Source organism: Plasmodium coatneyi, chromosome 14, assembly GCF_001680005.1.
Source record: "Plasmodium coatneyi strain Hackeri chromosome 14, complete sequence".
Taxonomy (NCBI): Eukaryota; Apicomplexa; class Aconoidasida; order Haemosporida; family Plasmodiidae; genus Plasmodium; species Plasmodium coatneyi.
Genome location: NC_033569.1, coordinates 817,060 through 841,414, shown reverse-complemented (window position 1 = coordinate 841,414; position 24,355 = coordinate 817,060). Strand labels below are relative to the sequence as shown.

Here is a 24,355-nt window from a genome sequence, read left to right as displayed (position 1 = left end):
AGCATCGCCACTCTAGTTTTCTGCTTTTTCTTTTTTTTATACCCTTAATGTATAAATGTGGCAATAGAGCATTAAGCAATTTTTTTTTTCTCTCACCACAACACGGTAGGTTATTTCGTTTCTTCATTTTTCCTTCATCCATCTGTTCATTTTTTTTTTTTTTTTTTTTTTTTTTTTGCGCAAAAGTGTAGGGCCCAAAAAGTAGCAAGTTCGCTCCTCCGTCAAGGGATATTGCGCTGGGATCCACCACAGTGGATAAAAAAAATATCACAAACTGTTAAGCAAAGAGGGAAATACGGGAAGGTAAGGGCGAAGACGAATTCGTGTTTGTTCCTTTTAAACTGTTGGTAGATTTTTTTCCCCCTAAGTCAGATAAGAAGGAGTCTCTCCTTCCCCCCATTTGTACTTAAACATGTGGGAAGTATTTTTTTTTCCCACCCAGCTAATGTAACATTCGAAATTAATGTTCCTCCATGTAGCAGGTCCTCGTATAGCTGCGCTTGGGTTCACCTACCGACACGTGAAGTCTGTACGTCCAAGAAGGAACACTATTTACAATTTACACCCCAGTGGTAACGCCTATCATTTTACAGCAAGCCAATGAACAACCAGGGAAATTTCCATAACGGAAGAGCTAATAACAACAAGGGAGGAGTAGGACCTGCAGGGGGGGGGAACTCCAATTTGAACCCAACTTTAAAAGCCACCCCCCCGTATAATAGCAAGAAGAACTTCCCCAAGGGGGGCATGAACTACGGCAGCAGCGGTGGCAAAATTCCCGGCGCGCCAAGCAAAAATTGCGGCTTCACGCCTGGGGGTTATGCGGGCGTAGGGCCTACCCCCCCAAGTGGGATTCCTCCTCCGAGTGGCATACCTCCGCCAAGTGGTATACCCCCACCAAGTGGCATACCTCCACCGTCTGGAATTCCCCCTCCGAGTGGCATCCTCTTCATGAACAAAAACTTCAACCCTCCGAAGGTGCCACCATTACCGAGTTACCCGAACAGCAACGCTATAAGTCCCCCTCCACCAGCTGCTCCGCCAGTTGCTCCACCTGCAGCACCACCGGCCCCACCTCCAATCGCACCGCCGATCCGACCACCAGTAGCACCTCCAGTAGCCCCCCCAGCAACACCACCCCCAGTTGCACCGCCAGTTACGCCACCAGACAGCAGCTGCATCATGAAGGAGGGGGGACCAAGCATATTTCCACTCCACAACAATTTAAAAAGCAAGAACGCCAATATATATGTCAACCCAGGTGGAAGCAAGTACCACCACATGGGGATGAACCCTCCTCCCCAGCCGATGCCCCCCCCAAGTGGGAGAATGAACAATTTCCCCCCCTGCCCAACGGGCCCAAATAGCATCGTTGTAGGAGGGAACAGCTTTCAAATGCAGAGAAAAAATCAGATGATGCATCCCCCGCATGGAGGTGAGAAGAACAACCCCATGATGCTTGACATAACACCTGGGTTAAACAGTGTAGATAATTTCCATAGAGATGTAAAAAAAGACGATGGAATTTTTCTAGGAAATTTCAGAGGTCCCCCTCCCCCGTATGGTAGGCCCATACCTCCGCCGTACGGTCTGAGCGGTGGGCATATGTTCCAGGGGGAGGCATACCCGGGGGAAGCATATCCGGGGGAAATATACCCAGGGGACGGATACCCGTTGGATGGATACCCCGGGGAGGGATACCCTGGAGAAGTGTACCAAGGTGACCTTCCCAACAGAGGAGCCACAAAAGGGGACCAGAAAAACGAAGCAAAAGGCAACCTGGTGACCTGCAACATAAACGTGGACGGAAGGGAACGACTCCAAAACGACTACAACCAAAACTTTGTAAACACAGGAGAAAGGCCACAGAATTTTATTAGAGACAGCGACGAAAACAAGAGGTTCGATAAATACCCTAAGCTGAAGCAACTACTAGAATTGAAAAATGTTATTATAAAGAAGAGGTCCACCCCAGCAAGGTACATAAATTGTGACTTAAGAACATTCGACTTGGGAACGTTAGGTACCAAATTTGACGTCATCCTTATTGACCCACCTTGGAAAGAATACTACGAGAGGAAAATTCACAACCTAGACTTACTGAACAGCATGCACATAGAAAACTACGACTTAAATGGAGACATAAATAATGACAAGGATAAGTACTGGTCGGTTGATGATTTGGCCAGCTTAGAAATTGAAAAAATAGCAGATGTTCCTTCGTTTCTTTTTATTTGGTGTGGAATCACGCATCTAGAGGACGCTCGAATTTTGTTGAGCAAATGGGGCTACCGTAGATGTGAAGACATATGTTGGTTGAAAACAAATATAAACGAAACGAATAAAAAAAGAAAATACCTGAACGAAATAAACAATGAAAACTCATACCTTCAGAGAACCACAGAACATTGCCTCGTTGGTATTAAGGGAGCTGTTAGGCGTTCTTTAGACATCCATTTTATTCACGCCAACCTGGACACGGATGTTATTATAGCAGAGGAAACGGATGAAAATATTTACAACAATAATAAGCCGGAGGAACTGTATAAAATTATTGAAAAATTTTGTCTGGGGAGGAGAAAGATTGAACTTTTTGGTACTAATAGGAATATCCGCAACGGGTGGCTGACTTTGGGCAAGAATTTGGGTACCACTCTGTTCAATAAGGAGGAGTACACTGGGTGGTTCGAGGGGGACATCGCTTGGCCCGAGGCCACTTCCTATGTGGGTGGCAAGTACATGGGCACCACCACGGAGATTGAAAACCTGCGGCCGAAATCTCCCCCAAGGAACGCCACCTAGGGGGCAGTCACATGCGCATGAGCATGCATAGAATAACACCTGTTTGTTTTTTTCTACCATTGTTTGCATGTCCCAGTAAAACCCTTCCATGCGTGTTTTTTTTGCTCCTTTTTTTGTTGCACAAAACGGACCAGGCAGCTTTGCCACCCCGATGTGCATATCATTTTCTTGTTTGAATTTGTGTCCTTCCCCCAGGGGTATCACGTTCGTTCGTATAACTGCACAGGCACATTCGCCCACGCATACCTTCAGACGTACTTCTACACCCCCTTCCGTGTGCTCCCTTTTTTATGTCACGAAACCGCTTTCCCCGTCCGAGGGAACTGGACCTCCGCATCCATTTGCCTATAAAAATTGAGCCCATAGCACACCAAAGAGGGATAGTGAAGGGGCTGCGTTATTCCTGTTTGGCACCTCCATGTGAAAAGCCAAAGGGAGGAGCACCTTTTTTTTTTTTTTTTTCACATACGCCCATCATCACATCATCATCACCAACGCTGTCGGAACACCATGTGGGGGGTATGCGGCTCCACTTTGTTGGGCACACAAATACACGTTTGGCTCACCACGTAAAAAGCCCATTTGGGATTCATGAAGGAATACATACAAGCCTGTGCAGAGGTAGCCATTTCTTTCTCTCCACTAATGCGGCTTGCATATTGCACACGTTTGCGGGGCAGGGGATCAAATGTGTTAGCTCTCCAATGCGCACACTTGGATGGAAAAGCAATTTTAGTGCATCACGTTAAGGTTATTAGCTACCGTTTAGTTCCCTTTCTTTTTTTTTTTTTTTTTACTGACAAAAGGTACAATCTGAGAAATGATAATGTGCAATCGCACCCACCAGTCTTTGTGTTCATTCATTCATTGTGACAACTGTAAAACACACTCAGGGAAAAGAAAAAAAACGTGCACACATACGTGCCAGTGGTTATACCCCCCAACAGTAGTGACTCTCTCCCCATCCAAACAAATAAAGTTGAGCCCATCCTTCTTTAATTCGAACATCGCAGCAAAATGGTAATAACCCCCCAAAAAATGTTTTCTCTTTTTATCCTTTTATCCGTTTCGTTTCGTGCTCTCTGCTCCGTGGCAGCGCAACACACGCACGAACTTTCCCCCCTCTCAGTTTAACAACGAGCCGCTGCAACAAATCGACAAGGAGCTGTACGACATTTTGGCGGACGAAGAGAAGAGACAAAAGGAGACCATAAATTTGATAGCATCTGAGGTAGGTCTTCCGCTAACGCCGGCAGGGATGACCTCCCGTGTAGACGTGCTGTGTCGTTCAGCTGAAACGTAATTTTTTGCACCACTTCTTTACTACTTGCTCACCGCAGAATCTGACTAATCACGCCGTGCGTGAGTGCCTCGGGAACCGAGTCAGCAACAAGTACTCGGAGGGTTACCCCAAGAAGAGGTACTACGGAGGGAACGACTACATAGACAAAATTGAGGAGCTCTGCCAGAAGAGGGCATTGGAAGCCTTCAATGTAAGTGAGGAAGAATGGGGAGTGAACGTGCAACCGCTTTCCGGATCCGCTGCTAATGTGCAAGCTCTGTACGCTTTGGTAGGAGTAAAGGGAAAAATAATGGGGATGCATCTATGCTCAGGAGGACATTTAACACATGGATTTTTCGATGAAAAAAAAAAAGTATCCATCACGTCGGATATGTTTGAGTCAAAGCTCTACAAATGTAACGACCAAGGATATGTGGACTTAGATGCAGTGCGTGAGATGGCCTTGTCCTTCAAACCGAAGGTGATCATCTGTGGATACACCAGCTACCCTAGAGACATAGAATATGAGAAGTTTAGACAAATCTGTGATGAAGTGGGTGCATATTTATTCGCTGATATTTCGCACATATCAAGTTTTGTTGCATGCAGCATTCTGAACAACCCTTTTTTGTATGCCGACGTAGTTACCACAACGACACATAAAATATTAAGAGGACCCAGAAGTGCATTGGTATTTTTCAATAAAAAAAGAAATCCAGGAATTGATCAAAAAATAAATAGTGCAGTGTTTCCGAGCTTCCAGGGAGGACCCCACAACAATAAAATTGCAGCTGTTGCGTGTCAACTGAAGGAGGTGAAGTCAGCCGAATTTAAGGAATACACACAACAGGTTCTACTAAACAGTAAAGCACTAGCTAAATCTTTACTTAGTAAGAATATAGACTTAGTCACCAACGGAACGGATAATCACCTCATTGTTGTAGACCTGAGGAAGTTTGGTATTACTGGATCCAAACTGCAGGAAACGTGTAACGCTATTAACGTGGCACTGAATAAGAATACCATTCCGTCGGACGTGGACTGCGTCTCTCCTAGCGGGGTGCGAATTGGCACCCCTGCCATGACTACCAGAGGCGCAAAGGAAAAGGACATGGACTTCATCGCAGATATTTTGGAAAAGGCCATCAAAATAACTGTAGACTTGCAGGAGCAGTATGGGAAAAAACTGGTCGACTTTAAGAAAGGCTTGCCTAACAGTGCTGATCTGCAGAAGTTGAAGCAGGAGGTTGTCACCTGGGCTGGTGCTTTGCCCTTCCCCTGATTGAGCTAGGGGTTGTGGGGATCATGTTGTTATTAGGTCCCCATCCGACGGCGAGTCGACCATAGGTGTATGCCCCAGCAAACGTGGACATGGTTGTTTCGCCGTTTGCTTTTCATTCATTTTATTCTATTTATTTATTTTATTATTTTTTTTTTTACCCCTCCCTGGACTACCCCCATAAAGGGGTAGACCTCGAATGCGCAAAGGGACGCTCACTTCCAAACACATGAGTCAAAAGTAAATATCACAAAGGTGAAAAACTCTGTGGAGGGGGAGTCCCTTCCAACGTCGGCATCTTTTCCCCACGTGGTTAAGCGTTTCACAATTAAACCGCTTCAGGTGATCGGAGCGGCAACTGCGCGGGTTATTTTGCGGGCCGTAGCTCCCGAGGGGGAAAAAGGCAACAATGGGAGGGATGCAAAAACGGAGGGCTGTACCTACTGGGGAATTTACCAATTTGCGAATATTCTCTAATTGTGGCTGCGCGTTTGGATATACGCTTGAACGTAACGATGCACCAACGGTGGTGTATGCTCACGTGTGTGCCGTACTAGCGCACCGGGCCTACGTACGCGTTGACCCGACCGCAAGTTCAGGCCAAATCAGCCCGCCATTTTTTTTTTACCATTTGGGGTGAAAAAAAATTAAGTCGGAACGGTTAGGAAATGCGAACCCAATGTGGAAGGGGGTAGGCGCGCAATTTTAAAAAAGAGGGATCACACGGAAGGGAGTGCGGATTGTCACGCGAAGGGGTATCATAAATTGACGTCGCAAGATTCTCTTCCGTTCATCCAATTTTGGAGGGAATTTTTTTTTTTTTCGAACGAAAAAAGTATCCTTCGAGGAAGAACCAGAACGGCATTAACGAACCAAGGATACCTTTTAAGTACACTCTATTTGTGAGAAAAAAAAAAAAAAGCCACGCGTAGTTGTATTCGGATGATTAGCGAATGTGTGCATTGACTTCACTCGTTCGCTAGTACATTCACTGGGAATACTTGCATACGCATATATGTAGTGGAAGCCCTGGGGCTTATCCGCAGAGATTATTTTGGCCGCTTTGAGAGTGTACTCTCGTGGGCATATCACACAAAGCGCGTGGAAGAGTTGTTCCCTTTTTTTTTTTTTTTTTCGAATTGGGTTAGTGGCCATTCCCCTGGGGGATTTACGAAAAGGTGAGAAACTGGCTTGGGTGCGCGGCGAAACGGGAGGTGTCGCACGAAGGTTAGAGAAAGAGGGAAAGAAGTGGAACTGGGCCAAGTTGACTCATCCTAGAACAAAATTTTACGAGGAAGCTCATCACCGTATCTCTGCATACCTATCCTTGGGCCATTGAAGTAACCACACGATGCACCGGTTCAGGTGGATGCGGAACGCGCCGCTGAGGCGGTATTCCAAGTTGGGTAACCAATTTTGGGGTAAAACGGGCGGAAAAGTTAGCACCAAAACGGATTGCACAGTGAACGGCACCCCCCTATGTAGACACTTCTCCAGCAGCGAAAGCGCCAACCTTAAGAAGAATCCTTCCACGGGGATGAAAGGTACAGATGCTACCGCCGCAAGTAAACGAGACGAAAAGGGAAGTAGCACCAAGATGGGAAAAATATCGCAAGTCATAGGAGCCGTGGTGGATGTCGAATTTGAGGATATCCCTCCCTCCATTCTAAACGCACTGGAAGCAGATCTAGACGATAAAAAAATAATTCTAGAGGTCGCACAACATTTAGGAAACAAGGTAGTGAGGACCATCGCCATGGATGCAACGGATGGGTTAGTCAGAGGACAAAAGGTTCTAGATAGTGGTAAGCCAATATCAGTACCGGTAGGGAAAGAAACTCTCGGAAGAATTATGAACGTCATTGGAGAACCAATAGATGAATGTGGAGACATAAAGTGTAAGAAAACTTTACCCATTCATAGGGAGCCACCATTATTCACAGACCAGAGTACAGAACCTGCTCTCCTAATTACAGGCATTAAGGTGGTCGACCTAATCGCACCATACGCTAAGGGAGGTAAAATAGGTCTCTTCGGCGGAGCAGGGGTGGGAAAAACTGTTCTAATCATGGAGTTAATTAATAACGTAGCGAAGAAGCATGGTGGATATTCCGTCTTTGCTGGGGTTGGGGAAAGGACAAGAGAAGGGAACGATTTGTACCATGAAATGATAACTACTGGAGTTATTAAAAAAAAAAAAATTGGAAATGGAGAATACGATTTTAATGGGTCAAAGGCGGCTTTGGTATATGGCCAGATGAATGAACCTCCAGGAGCTCGTGCAAGAGTTGCCCTAACCGGTTTAACTGTGGCAGAATACTTTAGAGATGAAGAAAACCAGGATGTGTTACTCTTTGTAGATAATATATATAGGTTTACTCAGGCAGGGTCCGAAGTATCTGCTCTGTTAGGACGTATACCTTCAGCAGTTGGATACCAACCCACTCTATCCACCGATTTGGGAGCTCTACAGGAGAGAATTACCACCACGAAAAATGGCTCCATTACATCTGTTCAGGCGGTTTATGTACCTGCAGATGATCTGACAGACCCTGCACCTGCAACGACCTTTTCTCACCTTGACGCAACAACTGTGCTGTCTAGGTCTATTGCTGAGTTAGGTATTTACCCTGCTGTCGACCCTTTGGATTCCACCTCCCGTATGTTAACACCTGATATTGTCGGTGCAGAGCAGTACGAAGTAGCCAGAAATGTACAACAGATTTTACAGGATTATAAGTCATTACAGGATATCATTGCCATTTTAGGAATAGACGAGCTGTCTGAACAGGATAAACTAACAGTCGCCAGGGCTAGGAAGGTGCAGAGATTCCTGTCCCAACCGTTTGCCGTGGCTGAAGTGTTTACTGGTAAACCGGGTAGGTTTGTCGAATTGGAAGATACCATCAAGGGATTTTCCGAGCTGCTCAAGGGAAACTGTGACGACCTCCCCGAAATGGCCTTCTATATGGTGGGCGACCTGGAGGAAGTGAAGTCCAAGGCGGTGGAAATGGCCAAGCAGGTTTCGTGAGATGGTAACAAGCGGTGGTGCTGATGCTGATGCTGGAGGTACTGCCAATAGCGCTAGCGCGGATGGCTAGCTATATTTCAGCTAAGTGAGGACCGTTCCTGTACGGGTGGCCGTGACCGTGATAGCCGTAGCGAGTGCTAATATTGTGCTCCTGACCGTTTGGCACGTAGTCGGACCACACGTCCTTACATGCATGCATCCGTGTGTGCGTCTTTACCTCCCACAAGTTATGCATAGCACCCACTTCGCCATGTTGGCACGTCGCCACGTGACGATCCTTTCCTCACTCTTTTTATCCCTCAAAAGGGAACCAAACTTACCCATATTTCAATTAAAGTTTAAGGCTAGTTACATCTACGTGAGGAGCAAGGTGTGCCTTACGCTGGAGGGGACGTTACTAATCTCCCGTAATAGTTCATCCCCCTGATTGCACTTCCGAACACGTTCGTTGGCACACGCACAATCTGGTGAACGCGCCTATATACAACTTCGAAGGGGAGTATTCAATGGAAGCGGGGGCAACTGCGCGCAAAATCACGCAGCCCTTGCGAACCTTTTCAGCAAGGCAAGTAGTACCCGTTGAGCAATTCGTGATTTTCTTTTATGTATTCAATCAGGTGCGTCTCCACCTTCTCCTTGATGATTTCCGTCATGGGGCCATCTTCTAGGAACAGCTGATCCCGCACGTACTTCCGGAAGGACTCCGCGTTGTTGACGCCCTGCCGTGGGTGTAGTGGTGACATGTGCAACGAAGCCGTTTATGTGCCTCGAGGACGGAGCCCTCATGCGAAATGACGTGATCATACCTGTAGATGTTCGTGGATGGACTCCTTCACCAAAGGCAGATGCATTAACTTCGTCTTGAGCTTTTCCCTAAACATTTGGAACCTGTGATCGGTGCGGAGGGAGGTACAGAAGGAGGTGGTAATGCCATCTTGCCTTCACGTGAGAAGCATCCTCCCAGGTGCTTCCTTACGACGCATCAAAATGACTGATCCAATGATGCGTAGGTCGCGCCCTACTTGTAGTGAAAAATGGACTTCTCCCTCTCCTCACTCAGCAGGGTTAAAATATCGTAGTGTGGGTAGCTCCTTATATTTTTAAGAATCGTGTAGAAGTAGTTGATGGACATGTTACACAGCTTGTGCAGGTTGTGGAAGTTCAGTTTCTGGCGGCCTGTCAGGGGGGAGCGGCAAAGGGGTGAGGTGTTTCTTCGCACCGGTTCACACCACTACACGGGCAACAAGTGGCACCCTCATCATGGCGCCACTACGCAAGGTTACAGGGAATCCTACCCAAGTATGTGAAAGAGTTTATCCGGTTCAATGAATTCGTCGTGACTCTGCAATAGTAACCCTCCGTGCTGATATTACTGGCAACCTCGAAGTGCCTCACTTTGAAGCGCTCGCTTAGCTGCATGTCCTTGCGCACACATATCTTTAGGGTATCCGTAAGGAAGGCTTCCTTATACACATTTGTTGAGTTCATCCTTTCAGTTATGTTGTTTCCCGTGGCGTTTACTCTGCCGGTACTGCCTACTCCACCAGTTTTGTCTACATTGCAGGTGCTGCCTTTCCCCGCGGCGCATGGGTCGTGGAACTTGCAGAGATCCCCTGTGGGCGCTTGGAAATGATAGAAGTAAAAATCGCAGGGGAGGCAGCTGAAATGGATGATGGGCTTCTCGAAAACCTTCAGCGTTCTGTACAGATCCACGGGGTTCTCTGCGTCATCACGTTGGCCATTCCCTCCATTTGTGTTCTCCCCAGTGGAGGATTTGTTCGCCTCTTGCTGCGTGTTCTTGACGCTCTTCTTAGAACCCGAAAAATCGCAGGGCATATTAACATTTTCGGTGATAATACTTAAAAACCTTTTGCTTACGAGCTTGCCAATTTCGCTACCATTGTACTGCTCATGGTTTAGGATGTTCTCTTTGCCTATTCGGTATTTACTCGAAAATGCACACAGCTCTCCGGCGCTGAAGATGAATTTGTCATTCGTCTGAGTGGGGTGGAGAAAAAAGGAAGGAAGGGATAGACATCAGTATGATCCACTTACTGGCAAAAAAGGATGTTAATCTGCTGTACGATGTGGGACGTACTTGAAATTTGTGGTTCACACAGATGCGGTCGTTGTAGACGATGGAGGCCTTGTTCAGCACATAGTGTAGATGGTTGCTGATGTTGAACACATAGGAGCAGAGCAGAACCCTGCAGGGAATCAACACGGTGTTTTTAAAAAGAAACTTCTGAGCAGACACCAAAGTTGGGTCAACCTTCGCATGCTTGCAAAAGCGAACGACAACATGTTTCAGGCGGTTCTGTTTGCTCTTCTTAATGGCAATAATCTCTCCCTGGATTATTCTGATTTTTAGAAAATGAAAAAGGAGAAAAACTTTGTTTAGGACCTGCTTAACATTGTCAGGTACGCAATTCTTGTGATAACTATATTTCCTAAGTGAATCATCAGATATTATGTAATTTTCCTTCAGCTGTTTTTTGTGCTCGTAGTAGAGTCTATGTTTAGATATTTTTTCCCTTAAATTATTTTTTGTATTTTTTTCACTGCACTTGGTACATGTGTGTGGTGATATAATTAAAAGCTTGTAAGACTTCACTCCATTTTTTAGGAAAAAATTAACTACCGTGAGGATGTCCATGTTATCGCTATAGATGACGATGTAACTAACGCAGTTTTTCACTACCGTCATGTAGGTGCTGTTTTTGTCGAAGTATTTGTCCAAGAAGGGGTCGCTGATGCTGAACAGCCCTTCCACGTTTTTCCTCTCCGTGGAGGGACGCGACGCAGTCTTCACCATCTGTGTCGTTCGCATCTCACCCGAGTTGTCCACTTTGCCCACCATTTTTGACCCCCTTTTTTTACCTTCACCCGGATGGGAAGGAGGAACTACCCCCGCTGAAACCCCTTCCCTCAACAATTCTCCTTTACTTCCCGCAGCTTTGCTTAACGCGCCGTCAATGGGGTGTGCCCTTATCGTGGTGTTACCACCCTGCTGATCAGACGCATCATCATTCGTGTTGGCCATTTGGAGGGCGCCACCACCCTGAGTTTCCCCTTCTGACAGACTCGCTTCACTTGTTTGTATGCAACTGGACGATAGCGTTGAGTAATCAGAGTGGTATTCCTCCTCGTCGTTTGTTTTGCCTGATTCTTCTTTTGGATTCTTTCCCCCGATGTGTTCACCCCTCTGGTCATGCTGCGTTCCACCATGCAACATTCCTTTAGAGGCCACCCCTGTGACGTCCCCCTCGCTGGAGTCGGAGCTGCTAGAGGGGTCCTCCCCCTCGGGATGTTGCATATTGCTTACGGCGTCCTTTCCGCCCTGCATTTTTGGACTGCCCACGTGGTGCCTCTTCACCCTGTTTAGGCGATATTTCCCCCTTCTAGGTGTTCCCCTCTCAACGGATCGCTCCTTTGCAGACCATTCACTCGCCTCAAACTTCTCGTAATCCTTCGCCTTGGTCAGAAAGTCGAATCGCTCATTAGGACAAGCGGAGCTCTTATTCCTCTCGATAAAATTGAAGTTCTTTTTCTTCCCCATTTCATAGCTGTTCAGTTGGAACGAGTAAGTGCTAATATCCTCCTTGTCAAAACAAATAAACAGATAATCGTAAAAAATAAATTCACTGTTGTTTAGCTCAATCCTTTTATTCTCTCTATCGATGCTGAAAATATTGTCGTGAATTATTCTCACTCTTTGCTTGATCATTAAGTTTGCTAGCTTTCTGTACATTTCTACATTTTCCAAACTCCAGTTTTTGATGCTATTGCAGTTATAGTCGTCTTGCCCAACTGCTCCGGTAGTGGTTCCCTCGAGAAATTTATTCCTGTAAGGACTGACTATAATTATGTTGTTAAAAAAGTATTCGTTGTTTGTCATCAGTTTGTATATCACACTTAGGCACACGTCATTGATTCCCCAAAAGACAATATTGTGGTCGATGTTTGTAAATTTTTTCAGACACATTTGTTTTGTCATCACGAGGTAAAACCTTTCATTCATTTCGTTCTTCGGTCTTTGGCTACCCACATGGTTATAATTATGTGTTGTCTCTACACCCATGGGGGGCTCCTTCTTAAACACGCTCACGCTGTTATCCTTCGTAAACAAAAACTTGAAGTGCTTGTAGACGTCGCTGTAGGTGTTGTCTCCCACGGCGATCTGGCATGAGCAGGCCTTCGTCATTCTAAGGGGGCAAGGGAAGTTAAACAAACGAAAGGAGCGTGTGCAAGGGGGGTCACAGAAAGAAATTCACGCAAAGTGCATCACGCAAAGGTGGAAATGCCGCTCACCCCAAAATGTTATGAACAATACGCTTGTCGTAAAACTTGAAAATAATTATGGACAAAAAGAAGGAGAGCAGGAAGTGCTTCTCTTCCCGGTTCTCGTTCCTCAAAATGACGTCCTTAAAATCGAAGGCTTTCAGCTTATAGTAAAAGTCGATGTTGTTCAGGATGCGTCCGGCGGTCACGTTTATGGCTTTGCCTCCGCACCTCGTGACGAAGATGTAGTAGTTTTGGGAGCGGTAGAACTTGAGCTCTGCAGAGGGGAGAAGCAAAGTGGGTACACGTTAGCGCTGCATGCATGAATATTTTCCACCGTTTTGATGCCGCTCCGTTTTGGTGCGCTGTGTCTAACCTGAGGGGGCCTCCTCCCCCTGGCCAACGCCCCGTCTGTGGAACTCCTTTAAAGACAAAATAGCCATATTAATGGGCTCCTTCTCCTTGTCCTCCACGGCTTCCAGCAGCTTCTGCACGTCCTCTATATCGGTCATCCTCATATAGTCCGTGCATGGAGGAAGGAAAAGAGTGTACTTATTCAGCACATACAAGGACTCCAAAGTGTTTGTCTTTTTTTTCTTCTTCACGCGATTGAAGTAATTCAGGATGAGTGGGATTCTCCCTCGCTCGTTGTTCGTGGCCACAACATAGTCCACTTCGTCGTAGTACTTTTCGATCTTGAGCAGCACGTCTTTGCAGTGATGGTGGTACTACGCGTGGGCAATGGGGCAGTTAACAGTACATGTGTAATTGCACACATGGGTGTGTGCTCGTTTGACTTCCCATTTCCTGTCGCTCTATGACCTACCTTCTCATTCAGAATGAACAAGTTTAACGAAAAGGCATTTTTGTCTTTGTCACCCAAACTGCTCAGCCAGTCGATGTGCTTGTATTTACAGATGAAGTAGTTTTTCTTAATGTCCACCAGTTCGTCCAGGTAGAGCTGCGAAGGGGACACATACACAGGGGAGAAAAACAAAAGGTGAATAGACCTGGGTGATGAAATGCACATACTTCCAAAGGGGGGACACATATATAACCGCAAAGGGAAGAGAAAAAATGGTGAATCACTCACCTTGAATGAGACACAGTCAAACGGGGTCGACTCTTCCACGGTGATCAACTCGTACAAGTCGAGGAAAAGAAACAGCAGGATGATTTCGTTCTAAGATGGGAAGGCATATTACAGTTGGTTATGAAGCGACTATAAATATTGGGCGGAAGTCCACGCGTAGGAAGGTGCCATGTGTGCTGCTTTTTCTGTTAATCCAGTGACGAAGTTTCTCCGTGCACGATCCTCGTGCCTACCTTTTTGAAAATCTCGGGGTAAATATTCTGCAGAAGGAGGAATATGTCAAAGTAGGACAGGTTCACCACCTCCTTGGAGCTCTTCCCCGACTTGCCCGTGCCGCTATTGTCACAGTTCAACTTTATGATGTTGATTTTTTTTGCATCTGTTGGGTTGTGGAGAGGGGATAAATAAATGGGTGCACAGGAACAGGGGTGGACGCAAGGATACGCCAAACTGGTTGCACTTTTGTTCTTTCCCCATCCGTACCGTGTTCTCCCCCCTCATCAGTCTTTATTCCCGCTTTCTTCCTCCATACTTTGTCGTATATCTTTTTGTAAGTCTTGTCTGTGTTAAAGTTGTAGTAGAGCATCTCAACCTTATCGAAATGGCTTTGAAATTTGGCGCTGATTTGGGCGATCTGCGTTGAAGGGGAGAGGTATAATTGAGGTGGAGAGGGCATCCCCTGGCACTTTCGCATGAAGAGGATGCTGGAAAAATGGTATTGGCCACGAAATTGTTCGCATTACGTCGGAGTAGCTTATGTGGGCACACAAGTTGATCAGCTTGTTCATTAGTGCAAAGTTGACGCGTCCGTTGTTCTGATTTTGTGCGCAGTTTTCATAGTCGTACTGCAGCTGTGTTGGGGGGGAAAAGAGGAAAAAGACAGTCTTTCAGAGAGCTTCTCCTTTTGAGCGCCCTTTGTAAAGGAAATGGGGATAGGAGAGTAAATCTTTGAGGATGGCACGCACAACTGGTGTGTCGCCACCCTCCTCCCATGTGAAGGACACACCTTGTTGTAGATGTTCCGCAGGATCACCCGTGTGTCTAAATCCTTCTTCGCAAAATATGCGGCGTACTCCTCCACATCATCCATTAAATGTTCGCGTAGGTAGCCATAAATAACGTCCGCATTTATTTCGTGCTTCTTGTCCAGGTCCTCCTCGCACTCAACGCTGATTTGGCTCAAAATGAATTGCTTAAATTGGATGAACAGGTATTTTTTTTTCTTCTTGTTCAGATTTTTCGTCCCTCCGGAGAAAGGAACCTGCCACGTCGGAAAAGGTGAAACAGTATAGATGTTGATTAGTAAGCAGAGGTATGCATATGGCTAATGTGCTTTCCCCGTTAAGGTAATATTTCTCAATTGGGTGAATTCCTGCTGGTTGATTGCCTCTTCTTCTTAGCAAAAGCAGAGGAGGTTGGTCCATTCGAAGAAACATACCAATGATGGGGCAATGTCCTGAAAGAATTCCCTACGCAGCAGATAGTTGTAGGCCTTCAAGTTATACAAACGGACGAGGACATTGACGTCTATGTTTTTCTTTAGCCAAACAAATCCAATGATTTTTTTCTTATTATTCAGTATGGATAGCAGGATGTCCTCCTCAGTTTTTCTCTCAATGAGATTGTAAATGAGGTAATGATTTTCTTCTCGTCCATTTTGTTGCGAATATTTTCTGAGCAGTTCATGCAGATCGTACACATCCGAGCTGCACGTCGGTCGTAAATATATTTTATTAGTGTAAGAGTATCGACAAAAAAGAACAATCCTATCATATGGAAGGTTGTCCATTTTTAAGTGCTCCTTCACATCGATGTGTAGACATCTGTTCATCTTCTCACAGGAGAAATATTCGTCATTTTTATTTTTTTTATTTTTTTGCAAAAACAGTAAAATGAAAACAACGTCTTCAAATGTATAGAACACGTAGGAACATAAATCTTCCAAGTAATTCACATTTTTGCTGATCACTAAATTTATTATAAGAGAATTATTTGGAGACAAACTGGACAGCACAGAATGCTCCTTTATGTGTAATGATATAGCAGGGTATATATCACACAGGGGTACCCGCTCATGCGTTTTTTTTCCAAAAGAACCTGCACACAACTCATAGTCCAGCGAAACAATGCCTACTACTTCGTTCTGCTTGTTAAAGACAGACATACAAATGGATGAGTACTGAATGGTGTTTACAATTTCGGGATAGGTTATGTCACCATGTCCCCTGCAGGGGTCACTCCCAAGGACGTCATCTTCACCCAGATTTTTTTTCTCCTCTGGCTTAACCGCCTCCTCACTCGAGCAATACAAAACATGCGCCCCGATGTCCTTCCAATTTTCCTTCAGCCGAAAAAGGTGCTTATGTTTGTAGAATTTGAAGGTGAATCCCATTTTGTTCGCATTCTCACAGGTAAGTCAACATATATATATGTAGACGTGTGTACCTACTATGTGCATGTATTCTATTGGGCATACATGCCTGAACACTGGAACGTTGTGCATGTGCAGTGAACCCCCTTGTGGTAGGACTGCGCCGTTCTCCAAGTGCATACTACCACGCCATTAACCTTCCTTCTAACTGGATACATCCCACGGGGGCACGTAATAATTTCGCGCGATGGTGCGCTGTAGGGATCCTTCACCAGCGTTTTTTTTTTTTTTTTTTTTTTTTTCGCTTTTACAATTAAGGAGACAGCAAAAAAGAGGGTATTTCCCGCAAGCCAATTGACAGGGTACCCGCGAGCAGCGCTATTCATCCTCTGCGCCTTCCTCCAGAAGCCAACACAAATGTCCACATTGGACATTCCACAGGACTAGCCATCCCCTTGCACGTTGCAGAGGTTATTTAGAGATATACAGACAAGGGTGTGCGTTTATGGTGACCCCACGGCACGAAAATGTTCAGCAAAAAAAAAAAAAAAGGTAGAAAAAAAAATGGCAGAAAAAAACGTAACGACAATATAACACACAAAACAAACACTGCAGGGGGGGGGTATTAAATAAAACAACATGACCTTTCGGTAATGGCGCTTCCCTCAACCCCCTTGCAATTGACCCTTTCGCTGGGAAGCGCACATGGGCAGAGAACCTCTCTTTGGCGGGGACGCCCCCAAACGAAAAGAAAGCAGTACGCACAGGGTCAAACGGATATACAAACATAAATAAGTGTGTACACACAGCTGTAGACGCTCAAATGATGTGCTCGCACTGTGCAGTTGCCCATTGTGCGTCCACCCTATCATACACCGTCCCCACACGGAGGGGAAAAATTCAAAGGGAGTGAAGGTAAAATAACAAAGGGGTCAACCTACCTTCACCCTTTTCTGAGCGTTCTCCTCATTGTCAATCATTTCCTGCAGTTTTCTTTTCGTATTCTCCAAACCGTCCACATCATCGTCCTCCAACATGCCCAATGGCTTGCTGGCGCTGCGCGAATTTCTGCGAAGGGGTTAACGGGGGGGGAACAGGTTAATGGGTTGTGTGTTAACGGGGGAGGAGCGAATGCAGCTCGTCCCAGCAGGTGCAATTCACACCGATATGCAGGGAGGTATATGCATGAGTGCACTTGCGTGAACTTACGAGAACAGGCTGAGGACGCTCCTCTTGATCCTTATCATTTCCCTGAAGGTGTGCTCATTCCCGTGCAGCGCTTCGAATTCTCGCCAATCCTGCAGAAAGGGGGGCATAAATAACAGAAAAGTGAAAAGGGTGAACAGAAAACAGTCTACAACGGGTCAGCTAAGGCGATTATTACTCCGACGAGCTTTACCTGATAAAAGGACACGTGCACAGACGGGTTGGTGAACTGAGCAGTGTAGATGTAAAGCGCCCGGACACGATCGTATTCGTTCAGCTTGTTCTCCATGTCGATGTACAACAGACATATTTCACGCGCCTGTAGGGGGGGAAAAAGGAAAATGGAAGGGGCGGATGGTGGTATGTTGGAAGATCCGCGTAGGGAAGTGAAACGGGAAGAGACACATTGGGGGGAGGGTCATTCTTACATCGTCGTCCTTCAGAGTCTGGATGGCCTCTTCGAAAGCCTCCCTCGCCTTGTGCACTCCGTACGATTTGGAGACCTGTACAGCAAGTAAATGGAAAAAAAGTTGGGGATGAATGTAAGGGGTAAACATCGCCACGGCAAGAGGATGTATGCTGGCTGCTTCAGAGAAGTGATACCCCCACAGGGGACACCCACGTCGCGCATTTATTTACGCCTCACCTTCGAAATAAAGAGCTTGTAAAACTTGACTTTGTCCGGCTCGGGGAGGAAGGGAACGGCCTCCTTATAAATGGAAAGGGACCTCTTCAGAAACCCGTAGTTCTCCTCAAAAGAGGCATACATAAGGAACACAATTTTGGCAAACTCCTTGGGGATAAATGTTTTTTCATCCACTCCGTAAATGGCTTGTTTGTATAACTCACGCACGTAGGAAATATTCTTATCCTTGTAACGCTCCACATATTTACTTATGTAGTGTACGTACACCGGGTACAGGTAAGGGTAATGGAAAATGGAAATGGCCTTCTCATATGTTTTAAAGCATTCATAGAAGTACTTGTTCTCATACAGGTAGTTGGCAAATGAGAGGACCATCTTCACCGTGATGATCTTCTTATGGTACAGCATATCAAACAGATTTATGGACGTTTCGATGGTACCATAATTTATTTCCAGGTCAAGGATGAGGCAAGCTAACTTTACGTTATTTAAAAGGCTGAAGTTCTGGTTTAGACTTCTAAAATGGTCATCTCCCAACATTGGTATGTTTCTTCCAATGAGGGATTCACTTCCTTCGTGTATGTTTGGCCCGGTGTACTTCTTCATCGGACTCCTTCTTCCTCCTCCCCCACTGTTACTCAGATCGATAACCAATCTGGCTATACGCAGGGCCTTCTTAGAATTGCCCTCAAGTAACTCCACCTCTATCCAGGAACAATACACACTTGCAATCTCATTCAGCGTTTTAAAACTGTGATCACGCACAGCTCTATTGAATACATTCACTGCTTTGTCATACTCGTTACGATTGTAGTGGAAATATGCGTAACTGATGTAGACGTCGCTGAGTCGACCAGCGTAATCTCCGTCTTCGAAATGCTTTAAGCACCTGTTGTAGAGGTCCACCTTTTCATTCGCCGTTTCGACTGCATCTATTTTGCCTAACCACACGTAAACGTTCTTCTGGTTGTTCTTCAGTTTGATATCTGCTATGAACACCTTGCGCTTGTCCAGCAGGTAATTTATTTTGTCCATGTAGAGGTCCACCACGGAGTCGTCCCCAGAGGGGGAAAGCTGGTCACGATTACCTCCATCGGTGTCCTCCCCGCTACTACTTATCACGTCGTTTCCCTCTTCCTTGCGCATCTTCAATTCGATTAGTATTTTCATCGTTTCTATGTACCCCTCAAAAAGTACTGAGAAGTCGTTCACCGTGTAACATTCTAGGATGCCCTCCTCATAGGCATCCATAGCCTTATTCCAACGACCCTCATACACGAAGCTATTTGCCAGCAACGTATAAATGGAGGTCACATTTTCATACCGCTTGAAAGTATCGAAGTTTTTCCTCAGTGTTACCAACACGTCGTTGTCTAATACTTTACGTGAACTGATCAACTGAAATAATTCCCTATACAAATCGTATATGGACTTTTCTCCCAGTTGGAGATTTTCCTCCTCATCACAACTGATCATGTAGAAAAATGTATTTAGAGCGTGTTTACACATTTTGTACCTCACGTAGTGGTTAAAAAGGTGAACAATATTCTCCGGATAGATTGTTACGTACCGTTTAATGTATTCGTAGTTGATTAACTTGCTTTTTATTTTTTTATTATATTTTAGCTGATACTCCCAGAGGTCTTCATGCTGATTCAGACTGATGTTTTGTAGGGCAAGGTTAAAGATGAGCCTTATCTTTTGCACCTTCCTTTGGAGGAAGAGAAACTGTATATACAATATGTAGATGGCTTTAAAATGGTACATGTATAGGAGGCACTGTTCGAACACTCGATTCACGTCCTCATACTCCTCCTTCTGGTCATAGTAAACTCCGCCCAACATTTCTATGCGGTCCTTCAGGTAGTGGTACCAAAGTTTGAAGCTGAAGGGGAAGTACTTCAGAATGGTTGCGTAAATTTTAAACAGGTAGTACTTCGAACGGTGACTACTCTGAACGGCATCGTCGTGACCATCGTCATCACCATCGTGGTGGTCCCTCCTTGCTGCCCTCGAAACGTTCTCCCAGCAATGCTCCATTATGTCCTTCTCCGTCTCTAGCACATTCTTATCGTCGCTCTTCATGTGGATGTCATAAAAGTTCACTACGTAGAGGGTCTTGTCATTTCTGATGTTTTTCTGCTTAAACGTATTGATGTAAAGGAATAGATACTGAGTCGACACATTTTTCTTGTTGCTCTTTATATCTACTTCTATGTTTTTCACGTGCGCTTCGTCTTCTACACACTGGGCGGTGGTATCCTCACCCAGGAGGGCTTCCCCCCAGGGGGGTTTTGCATCCCCACAGTCCGCATTGTACTCGTCCAGCAATTCATCACAGTCGTAGAGCTCTCCGTACAATTCCATTTTTGCACATACTATATATTATTTATTTTTGCCACAGTACCCCCGCTATTACTCCACTTCACCGTTTGGTGTAGCAGCCCAGTGATTTTTGAGTTGATTACTCGTCTTCGTAGCTCTTCCGAGCATTTTTGTCCGGTGCGTCCGTCAAAATTACCTGCAGGTTTATGTGCTTCTAAAAAGGTTACTTCCATACATTGGCTTCCACAGGTAAAACGTTTTCGAGGCTGGATACCTTCCCTAAAATGGCGTTATTCGAATAGGCTGTGGAACAGAACAGGCGTGGTGGTCTCGCACGATCGTTTCGCATCCACTTGTGGCCATTCCTTCAGTGGCGAGGTTCTCCCGTGAAGCTATATAGGGACTGTATCAACTTTTGACCCCACTGACGGAATCGCCACTATCGCCCCTGTCGTCGTTGTCAACGCTGTCACAACACGGTGTTCCCCCTTGTACGCTTTTCTTCTCAACTGATTCGCCCCCAAACGCTGCTCCCTTTTCATTGTGCCGGAATTGTTACAACGGGCACTTCGCCGCGCATTGGGTGGAGAAAAGAGATGAGCTTAACAGTCGCGTTTCTCTTCATCACAGTGGATGACACCTTGGCTTGGCGTTATTTACCTTATCTGGGCGTATATCACCCTATATGGTGTTTTTTTTTTTTTTTTTTTTTTTTTTTTTTCACCACCCGCTGTTCACGTCGCGCAGTATGAGCACCGACCGGGCACTTGTGATGAATTCGCCTCTTCGCAAAATTTGAAAAAAGAAGAAAAAAAAAAAAAAAAAAAAATGAAGAAACTGGGAGATGAATCAAATGAGAGGAAAAAAAAAAATGACTCCCATTGGAACGGTATTTTGCAGTCCATTCTCTCTCTACTTAGGTGCTGTAGCCGAGTGCCAACACACGCGAGCTTCAATTCGACTAGGGAAAGGTAAAACCATTTGGCCCTTCCCGTAGGAAAACTGTTGGAGCGATCGTGTACATGTGACTGATCAGGGAGGGGAAAAATCTGCATGTGTATGGGTAAAAGTGTATCACGTGCTTAAGTGTACAGTCGTAGCTTAGTTGGATAGCGCCTCATCGGAGGGACTGCCATTTTAGAAGTGCCGCTCAAGAAGTTGTTTCGGCCGGTGTACCCCCCCCTTAGCAACAATGGCGGACGCACTGTTCAACGACTACAAGAACAACTGCCAGGAGTACATCCGGACGGTGTCCTACACGGAAAAGATCCTCAAGGACAATAACTCAGACAAGCACAAGTTGCTAAATATTTACGAAAAGGCCATCAGAAGCGCAGAAAACATGTTCCAAAGAATGCAACTCGAAGTGGAGGCAAATTCACTGATAGGGAACAAGGAGAGCGATCTCAACGATTTGCATAGAGAGATAACCGAGTATAAAGGCAAGCTAAATATACTCAAAGAAAACTACCTCGCCAAGGAAAGAGAAAAAAACGAAATGAACAACAGCTATGATGATCGAGTGATGCTACTGAGCGATGTAGACCTTCTCGAAGAAGGAGACATTTACATAAACCAATCAAAAATTCTGTTAACCAACGCAGAGTACATAAGTAACGACGTTCTGCAAAACCTCAACAGACAGAGGGACTCCATAAAAAAGGGATTATCCAATATGCCTTTCGTTAGGGATAAATTAGAGCAAGCAAAAAATCTGATCCACTTGATAAAGAAAAAACAACTCTTAAACAAGTACCGACTGTACATTATTTATTTTTTCATTTTTTTAACATTCGTTTTTGTTACTGCGGTTAAGTATAGGAGGTATGTAAACAGCCTGAATCGTGAGGTTACTCAACCGCCTGATAGTCCTCTCCCCAATTTTATGGGTGACGCGAAGGAGTTCAAGGCCCCACCTACTCCCACAAGTGCATTAGCAGCTAGCACGACGGAGCCAAACAACCAGAAGAAGAAACCCCAAAACAGGAATGAACCGAATATGATTGTGTACGATTTTATCGAGAAGAAGGATAACGTGGAGGGAAGCGGCACAGTAGGAAGTGATGCCCACGATGATAATGCCACCACGCAGCCCCCAAATGATAAAGGTAGCAGTGGGGACGTATCCACCCATAAGGAAAGACAGACGGAGAGTAGCCCCCCCGGGGGGTACACAAAGCAACACAGCAAGGATGATAAGGAGGTGAACCATAATGGGAATGTCGAAAAAGATCAAATACAAAAGGAAGAGCCACACCCGAATGAACCCCTTCCCCCTTCCGTGGGAGTAGCGAAATAGGACCGAATTAATCAGGAAAGCGCACTGCACGCACGGGATGATCACTCGGCTAGCCGCTGAGCTGGCCCACCAGAAGGGAACCATAACCGGGTGAACGAATGCTAGATGCCAACATTTCGCACCCAGTTATGCCTCCATTTTTTTTTTATTTTCCTCATATCCCTTATGGACCATCCGGTGGGAAACCTGTTTGTCATGCTTACCTGTTGCAACCCATTCCGTTAATCTAGCACACACAGGTACACCCCTTAGCAAATGCATTCCCGCTTGTTGATTAAATGTATTTACATGCGTGCCTTTGTTTATTACCCAACATGGTAAGCACTGAAAAGATTTTTTTTTCTCTTTCCAGCATGGGTAATTACACCCCCGTACGCTACACCTTCATGCCGATTTGATTATCTCCATTTTGGTCCGCCTAACCTTTGGCCACGAGACAACTTTATTAACTTTGCACACTTTGTTTTCGTTTTTCATTTGAAAAATTCCTCTCACGTGCCTGCAGCAAGGGGCATCAACTGGTGGTTAAGGAGTTAACCAGCAGAGCAGTGAACTTCCCGAAGGTAAATAAATACTAGAGGGGATTATTCATTTGTGCGGGATTTTTTTTTTAAATGCTCCCTTTCCCATGGAACATGTGAACGTTCGGATGAAATGCGAATGGGGGGAAAGGCTACTCGTAGGGACCCACGTGGGCCAAGCTGGTAGGGTCCTGCTATAGAAGACCTCCCCGTTTGGCATTCTTACCGCTCGTACATTCCTTTGCCGAGAATGGGAATGTGCATGGCGCACAGAGCATTACTGGGTGAGCGATTTAATGGGAAGATCCCTTCGACTTGATACAAGAGTTAAATATATAACAGGAAGAAGGTACGTTGTCCAGTTTTTCCATTACAACGGTTATTATAAACCCGTTGCGCACACGTCAGGGGCACAAATCCGCCCCAATGGAGTGCGTCCACGGGTACACACGCGTGCTTATGCAAAAATAGACGGGGACGTGAAATCGAATTAGCTGTAAAAGGCATACAAAGGGGACGTATCTGATGAAGTAAAAAAAAAATAAATAATAAATAAACATATATATATGTACATATACACATGTCACGCACAATGTGAAGTTAAGGTGGAGGCACACGAATGGTTTCTTCTCCTTTTTGGCTTAAAATAAATCACTTTAGCAATTTTTTAAAATAAATTTGTGCTATAATTCGGATAATTGTGCAATTGGGTGTGCTTTCATTGGTGGCCCACTTGGTTCCTTTTTTTTTTTTTTTTTCCCGCACTTCTTGTACATGTACGCATGTGTGTGCAGCGATCCTTCGAGGTTTGTTTTAGCGGTGGAAGGTTTGCCACTCCTGATCAGCTAAAATGATTGCATTCTCATTCTGCCCCCTTTCGTGGCCTCACTTTACATGGTAAATTAAAAAAATGTTCCCTCTGCACGTGACAGTGTGTACTGTTGCGCCCAACACGGGTGCACAACAAGCAAGTGGGGAAAAGTTAAATGCAAACACACATGGAAATGGATAAAGACAAACACATAGTAGCGGCGGCTGTGCGCGCGCATCATATTCACGTGGTGTGCATGTGTGGGGTGTATCTTCCTGCTGGTCATCGGTAGGAAGCTCTCCTCTATAGGTAACATGGGCATCTTTCCCTCTCCCTCTCGTCCTACCTACACACATGCTTATCACAGTTCACTTCTCACAATCATACTCACTCTGCCCCGCGCAACTC

The 24,355-nt window shown here is 45.5% G+C and overlaps 6 protein-coding genes across 6 annotated transcripts; 4 read left to right on the top strand and 2 right to left on the bottom strand.

The window, feature by feature from the left end:
- Nucleotides 1–600: 600 nt before the first annotated feature.
- On the top strand, nt 601–2,802 carry PCOAH_00053150 (Uncharacterized protein; the record flags this gene model as incomplete). The annotated part of the gene is made up of 1 exon (XM_020062095.1): nt 601–2,802. The coding sequence occupies one exon, from the start codon at nt 601–603 to the stop codon at nt 2,800–2,802; it is 2,202 nt and encodes a 733-aa protein (XP_019917691.1).
- A 954-nt stretch (nt 2,803–3,756) lies between these two features.
- On the top strand, nt 3,757–5,366 carry PCOAH_00053140 (Serine hydroxymethyltransferase; the record flags this gene model as incomplete). The annotated part of the gene is made up of 3 exons (XM_020062094.1): nt 3,757–3,822; nt 3,932–4,033; nt 4,143–5,366. 3 exons carry the CDS (start codon nt 3,820–3,822, stop codon nt 5,364–5,366), a joined length of 1,329 nt encoding a protein of 442 aa, XP_019917810.1.
- A 1,348-nt stretch (nt 5,367–6,714) lies between these two features.
- On the top strand, nt 6,715–8,394 carry PCOAH_00053130 (ATP synthase subunit beta; the record flags this gene model as incomplete). Its single annotated transcript, XM_020062093.1, has 1 exon — nt 6,715–8,394. One exon carries the CDS (start codon nt 6,715–6,717, stop codon nt 8,392–8,394), a length of 1,680 nt encoding a protein of 559 aa, XP_019917829.1.
- Nucleotides 8,395–8,951: 557 nt separating this feature from the next.
- On the bottom strand, nt 8,952–16,160 carry PCOAH_00053120 (Uncharacterized protein; the record flags this gene model as incomplete). The annotated part of the gene is made up of 14 exons (XM_020062092.1): nt 8,952–9,113; nt 9,201–9,282; nt 9,417–9,570; nt 9,690–10,392; nt 10,493–12,599; nt 12,706–12,952; nt 13,052–13,403; nt 13,502–13,636; nt 13,769–13,858; nt 14,002–14,147; nt 14,252–14,402; nt 14,512–14,619; nt 14,775–15,029; nt 15,207–16,160. The coding sequence occupies 14 exons, from the start codon at nt 16,158–16,160 to the stop codon at nt 8,952–8,954; spliced, it is 5,646 nt and encodes a 1,881-aa protein (XP_019917521.1).
- Nucleotides 16,161–16,948: 788 nt separating this feature from the next.
- On the bottom strand, nt 16,949–20,358 carry PCOAH_00053110 (Uncharacterized protein; the record flags this gene model as incomplete). The annotated part of the gene is made up of 5 exons (XM_020062091.1): nt 16,949–17,207; nt 17,349–17,437; nt 17,539–17,664; nt 17,774–17,848; nt 17,992–20,358. 5 exons carry the CDS (start codon nt 20,356–20,358, stop codon nt 17,072–17,074), a joined length of 2,793 nt encoding a protein of 930 aa, XP_019917638.1.
- A 1,150-nt stretch (nt 20,359–21,508) lies between these two features.
- On the top strand, nt 21,509–22,615 carry PCOAH_00053100 (Uncharacterized protein; the record flags this gene model as incomplete). Its single annotated transcript, XM_020062090.1, has 1 exon — nt 21,509–22,615. The coding sequence occupies one exon, from the start codon at nt 21,509–21,511 to the stop codon at nt 22,613–22,615; it is 1,107 nt and encodes a 368-aa protein (XP_019917755.1).
- Nucleotides 22,616–24,355: the final 1,740 nt, after the last annotated feature.